This window comes from Manacus candei, unplaced genomic scaffold (assembly GCF_025592945.1).
Source record: "Manacus candei isolate 608988 ecotype Guabito, Panama unplaced genomic scaffold, ASM2559294v1 h1tg000069l, whole genome shotgun sequence".
NCBI lineage: Eukaryota > Metazoa > Chordata > Aves > Passeriformes > Pipridae > Manacus > Manacus candei.
In genome coordinates, this window is record NW_026138117.1 from 5,293,374 (window position 1) to 5,300,185 (window position 6,812).

At 40.4% G+C, this 6,812-nt stretch overlaps 1 protein-coding gene across 2 annotated transcripts in view; it reads left to right on the plus strand.

The window, feature by feature from the left end:
- SLC9A4 (solute carrier family 9 member A4) overlaps positions 1–6,108 on the plus strand; it is a 33,253-nt gene extending 27,145 nt beyond the window's left edge. For both annotated transcript variants that reach the window (XM_051806851.1, XM_051806852.1), the window contains exons 10-12: positions 1,092–1,223; positions 1,946–2,033; positions 3,707–6,108. In XM_051806851.1, the coding sequence (XP_051662811.1) occupies positions 1,092–1,223; positions 1,946–2,033; positions 3,707–4,008 (522 nt within the window). In that variant the 3' untranslated portion in view covers positions 4,009–6,108. The remainder of the gene's footprint in view (positions 1–1,091; positions 1,224–1,945; positions 2,034–3,706) is intronic.
- The last annotated feature ends 704 nt before the right edge of the window (positions 6,109–6,812 follow it).

The following is a 6,812-nucleotide window of genomic DNA, read 5'->3' on the forward strand; positions in this document are numbered from 1 at the left end:
TATTATAGTAACCTTGAAATGACACCAATAAGTGAGGCTAACCCATCTAAGACGCATATACTAGAAAATGCTAGGGCCTGCTCATTTAAATGTGGCATTATTAATATGATATTCATTCCTAGCATTGTTTGATTTTTCCCTGGCTAATTATCCTTATGATATTAATTTCTTATCTTACCAGAAACAATTCGCATATATGGTTATCTCAGATTACTGAAATGAACTCTCTCTTCAAAATCAATTACTGTAATGATTATTTGAACCAGTTGCTTCTTATGTGGTATTGAGAACTGTGTGCTTTTGGAAATGGAAGATTGGAAGTAAAATAATGCCACTTCTAATACTTCCCTTTTCGCTCTGAAGGCCTGGTAATGCTCTGGCTCACCAGACCACCTTTACAAGAAGACTTGCAAATGAGACTGAGATTAGATTCTACTTTCTAAGAGGGCTTATAAACTTCACTGAATTTTTCTCTTTAAGGCAGATAATTATTTCCCCCATTTCAGTAGATGTATGTGATAAATTAAAAAGTTTACCTTAAATGATGCTCAGTTTTAGGGTAATATTAATTTGTAGTTTGTCAAAGTATGGAAAGGGAACTCAGCTGTGCATCTCATTCTGGAGACATATTCTTCATTCCTGAGCACATCTGCAACTTGCTTCTGGCTCAGTAATATTAGTACCAAAGCTCAGAGGTGAGTTAGCCACTTATCTCTCTTTTGGGACCTGCCTCATACCTGTAGCTCCCAATTTGTGTGAAGGGATGAAAAAGGGAGGACAAGCCCAGAGATGTTAACAGCCTTCTTAACAGGTGGCTATATTTTTATACACCTGCACTTCAAGCAGGCAAGAGTCTATAAAAAATGGCATCAAAATGTAACCCTTGAGGTGGGAGACTTACAGTTGTGTTCATGCCTCCTCCCATCTTACTGTGCAGCAGTGAGGTTTGTGCAAGACTGCATTTTCCCGTGTTAGCAAAGAGATCGGTTGGTGCCTGAGCTGAGGCAGATGTACCCTTGGCCCTGTGACTGACCAGAATTACTAACACTGCAAATGCAACAAAAATCAGCTGAGTGCACTTTCTGTTTCAGGCACCACCATACAACCGACACAACCTACCTACCAACACAAATGAGACACAAGCGCAAGAAATCCTCATCCGCCGGCAGCACAGCCTGAGGCAGAGTTGCAGGAAGGGAAACAGCTTGCCCTGGAGTAGACCGGTACCTATTGTGTAAACTCTCATTTATGTAAAAATGCCTCTGCTTATCTGTAAATATGGAAAGAGATACATATTTTTATATGCTTTTTGCTGTAATCAAAATGGATACTTTCCCCATTATGCTCATGCAGCACCTAAGAAGAAAGGGGTTCACTTTGCATGTGAACAGCAATGTTTTTATGTCCTACCTCTATACATTGGTCAGAGATTTGCTGCTCTGTTTGCATGTAGTAAAAGAACTTGCATTGGTTTTGCATATGCAAAACAGAGTATAATCAAAGAAAGCCTGATGCCAAGCCCCTGACACCTTGCACTGACAAGTGCACTCTTGATCAATAAAAGATTTTTGTGACCAAATGTAGGCACTGGACAGCATAGACATTTATACCTGAGATAATCACAGTTAAGGAAAAGAGATAAGTTTTTGCTGGATAGATTAGTTTTATTTAAATTTGTCACATGAAATAGGAAAGGTGAATCTTAGAAGAACATATTTCTCTCTGCTGACTGTAAAAAAACCCTCTAGGACTATTATATCAGACAGACACTTAGACTGGAGCTGACATTGAATTCAACCATCCAAGTCAAGCAATGATCTTATTCATACCTCTCAAAGCCTGGCTGTAAAGTGCAGCATATAACTATCCGTCTTTACCATTCCACCAAATAAATGCCAAGTGGAGGCAACCGTGGACACTGAATGCACTTCTGTCTCATACACAGGTTAACACCACGGATGTACGCTACCTCTCTTTGCCTCAGGGCCCCACACAGACCAGTAGACGAAAAACCAGGCACGTTACTTTTACAGGTAATGGAACTGCTTTACTCTGTATTCTAGTGAAAGAAACTGGGGCATTTGTTCAGTGGACTTAACAGTATTAAATTAATACTCGCATGAAAGTCCCTGGCCTCTTTAAATGAGCTACACACTTCTCTCCTTTCTGTTTTATCTATCTTGTTTTTATGGTCATTACTGCAGCAGTTTCTGTCTTGTTCCAGCACCTCCTAGTTTTCTCTTTTTCCCTCTTGCACAAATATTCCTGAGATCCCTGCACTTCCACCTGGCATTTGTGTAAGCCCACGAATGCAAACTATCTGTACTCTGCAGCCCCACAGACACAACTGTATGCAAAATTGTTAGGAGTTGCTGGACCTGTAGCCCAGTCCAGGCAAGGCTGACACATGCCCCCAGGTCCTCCAAGTATCAAGACTGGGCAGATATTACCAGCAGGCCTCCTCATTCCATAATTATGTGCACATGTACACATGGCCAGACACAAAGAGCAGCACAGACCAGGCACAGTGCTCACACACAAGTAAACAGCACCAATGGCTACATTTTGGTCCTGTCTCTGACTGATCAGGCTGATAGACTATTAGTGAAAATTTATAAATACAAACATGCTATCTGAATCCCCAGTAGCTGGCCTCAGATAGATGGTCTGCTCAGTAGCTGGCCCTGGACCTTCCATCTGCCCATTTGGTGTCACTTGGGCATGTAAACCCCTAGGGAGACAGACACATAGCAGCTACTGGTACTTAGACATACATACATGCACACACACAAACCCATGCAGACTCTTCCACTCCGTGCACTGTAGGACCCTCCTGTAGCTGGCCTTGGGCAGCCAGTCTTCCCTGTAGCAGATTCCTGGATCCCCTGGTCTCCTCCTGCCTCACACACAGGGACACATTATTTATGTGAACCATAAAGGCATTGGTGTTCTTATAAAAATTCCTTTTAATTTCTGGCAAAATTAGCTATAGTGACTGAAACCATATTTTTTATCTTCATATTTGTATCAAAAACTCAGACAACTTCTGCATGTGCAAATTTTTTTTCTTGCCTTTTTGTTTTACTGTGAAAGAGATGAAAGCAGAAGAGATATGTGTAGGCAAACCATACTGCTGGTAGGAGCAGGTCTGACACATCCAGTGTAATCAATGCACCCCAGAGTCAAACTCCTGGTTTCAGATGAAACTCTTCTTCCTAGTTGTTAATCACAGGTCACTGGTAAACTTGATATTTGATGGCACTAGAGTCTTCTTTGTCACATCTCTTTGTCACATTTTTGTTTTCTGCTGTGAGTTTCAAAATGCTTTTCAACCATGGTACCTACTATGTATACTTGTGAAATTTGTGGAAAATTGAGAACTACGTAAAGGAGCAATTTTGCCCTGCGAAAGCACTGGGCAGGTCTGCGAGACATCAGAAGATAGCAGAATGTGCTTATTTGCTGGGGTTTCAGAGTAGAGGCAAGATAAATAAAATCTTTTAAACATCAGCTTTGGGATGAAAATAAAAAAATAGGGTTATTTTTAGTTCTTGACTTCTTTCTTATTCTATAGTAATTATTTAAAATGCTTCGGTTACAGAGTTTAAAACCATAATGCTGTATTTTATTGAATGCTCTTGCCTATACCATGGCAGTTCTCTTTTCTCTTCTTTAAAATATTAATTATTTGTCTATTTTTCTTTAGATCAGCATAGAAGTGGCTCTGATGCTGCATTGCCATTAATGTTCAGACCCCAGGCCCGACTACGGCCACTCGAAGCAAAGCACCGCCAAGAAGAGCTGATTCCAATGGCACACTTAGATAGACAAGCAGGTCCATGCAATCTGTCAGGTCGAAGAGGAAATTCAATCAGCCATCATCGTTTCACCAGAGCAGACAATCTAGCTCTAATGCCAAAGTCTCGGTTCACTGTGAGAGAAGTAGAGGAGTATGAGTCAGAAGAAGAGACAGAAGCAATGGCACCAGCCAGGCCATTAGTTATATGAGGAGCAGAGAAGACCAGTGTTTGCATCTCTAGGGCCCCTTGTGCACTGCTCCAAAAGAAATAACAAAGCTCTTCTTATATGAACCAAACTATGATTTTCCTTTTGGGACCAGTGTCCTTGTTCTCGTATCACTTTCAAGCACTGTATCAAGGCACTTAGTGGCTCAGAGAAGACTCAAATTTTTAAATGTTTATATCAAGCGTTCTTTCCAACAAAACACTGCAGGAAAGAGGAGAACATGATCTTTGCAGAGGTTTGAACCTGGATTTAAGCAACAGTAGTAGGGCTCAGGCAATGCTATGGGTAGAAGCTGATACTGCCTTTGTTCCATAATTATGGCCTGCATCCAGAGGAAAGAAATTTGTAAAGGCATCCTTGACACGCGAATGCATAGGTTGATGACTTGCACAGAGCTTTTGACCTCAGAGTAGCTGAGATATTCCAGGAAGAAGTTAAAAGCAGAAAGGCATTTTTAGGGCTTTTAAACTGAAGGTGCCTAAACAAGATCTTAAGTCAAAAGGATTTTTAGTGGACATTTTCAGCACTTGGGAATTTTTTGTCAGCTCAGATTTTGGCTCTGAAAAAGTGCCTAAAGTTAGTTGCTGTGATGGTCTGTAACTCCCTCTACTTAAACCAATTTCCTATCACCTGCCTACATTGAATGAATAAAGGAGGTATCCTTGTATGCACAAATCCAGAGGACTCTTCAGGCAGGGTGCTGTCAGGATACCTTTTACTTGTAAATGCGGGATGGCAAGAACATACACAATTTTCTTGTAATTCAGCAAGTGGGAGGCTTCATTGTATCTAATCTCCATTCCTCACTCCCACTTTGTGTGCTCAAAATGGGTGGACCATTCTTCACACTAAAACTGGACCAGCACTGCAGGTGGGAAGTAAGAAACTGGGATTAAAGGTAAAGGGAACCTAACCTTGTAGCCTGCCGGCTAGCAGGAAAGAGAGGCCCTGTGTTTTGCTCCCAGCTTTTTGTAATGTGTCTGTCTATATGTTGTACAGAGAAGTATTTACCAAAAAAGCAGAAATAACCAGAAGGTCGTGCACTGAAGCACATGACTTCCCAACCTTTCTACAGAGCTCCCTTCCAAGTGTTTCTGTATGCCCATGCTCCACTCTCAATGGTAGGTCTCCCTAGTGGCAGGATAAGCAAGAAGTATGGTCTTGAGTAATTTTAGATAAAGGCTAAGTCCTAGACACCTAGTCCCTCTGATGGAGCTCTTTTCTGCAGCATTGCCACTGTCACTTGTGTCTTGAAACTGTACATGAGCTGATTTTATCCAGAGGGATGAAATGAATCCAGAAGTCCATAAACCCACCCTTACAGCTCAAATCTATGGTTAAGAAATGCACCAAGGTCAGACATGTTTTTGTCAAGTTTCTTTCTCCTCCACTCAGAGCATTCTTAGCTGCCCAACTCAAGGTCTGTAAATGCTACTCTAAGAGTCAGAGAGATAAGAATTAGAGAGAGCAGTGCCACCTGTATGTTTCTTTTTTTTTTTCCTATTGTTGTTAAGTGTTTGTGTGTCCTGGTCCATAAAAAACTTATAAGCGTAAGTTATGACTTCACATTTCTTACAAAGGATTTCTGAATCAGGACAGGTAGAATCTAAACTAAGAAATTTAAAAAGCACCACCAGAGGAAAAAAATAAAAGCCCTTTCCCCCCTTTTCTCAAGATTGCAGCTTTTATGCTTAGCAGGATAATGAATCATCTGTATTGAAATCGTACAAAGCTTTATGGAACTCAAGTTCTGTTTGTATTTCCTTATTGTGCCAGAGAAATTATACAACTTCCTTTTATGAAAACACTGGTACATTATTAAAACAGAGTAGGATTTTGCTTTTGTATTGACACTGAATTAGCAATGAAATACAGTTACGTACCTGAAAATCAACAAATAAACCCAGCTCCACCAAAGGAGGAAGTTCTCTACAGAGTTTTTAAACAAAAGCCTTGTGCCAGATCTCAGTCCTATAGCAAGTTATATTGACATATCATAAATCTAAATTAAATTGTGATATTAAAGGAACAGTTATCATACAAAATTGTGTCTTAAATTGCACTGTGAGCCACTCAGTTGCCACATGATATTTAATTAAGGGCAAAATTAGTACCTATAAGATGTGGTCCATAGGCCACAGAGGTGTATGGAGTAGGGTGGCAGAGATGTGGAACGTGCTTCTGCATTGCAGAGTCGTGAGGATGTGGGATCTCCAAGAGTGGCTGGTGGGTGATATGAATTGCTGGCAATCCTTGGGGACAGTGATGGAGAGAAAGTGGAAATTTGAAAGGAGGGGGAAGAGGGGATATTGTGTCATCTTCAAAAGGAGGCTCAAGAGAGAGGTTTAACTGAGGAATTACTGTGAGCTGCAAATTCAGCATTTCCTCTTTAAGAAGATTTAATCAACGGCTTGTCTGGGGGAACTGGACTGAAACAAACTCTGGGAGATGAGGAGGATTAATGTCTGGAGTGGAATGGAAAGGGCCTAGACATACATCATAGAAAAGAGGAGTCTGTGCAGTTTGGTCAGTATATGTTTGACAAACATACTCAAAATTGACTCCCAAATTCCTTAAATATTGTGAAAGTCATAGACCATTATATAATTACCCATTGTAAGTAGGCAGCAAAGCATTCCATTTCTAATGACTGATTTATATTAGAATTAGAGAAAAATAATTAAATCTTTCTAAAATACTAATAGTGCAAAGATGGAGATTAATCTCTCTCTTCTGCTTAATTTCTAATATTTTCTTCAATGAAACCAGCAGACCAGAACTTCAGA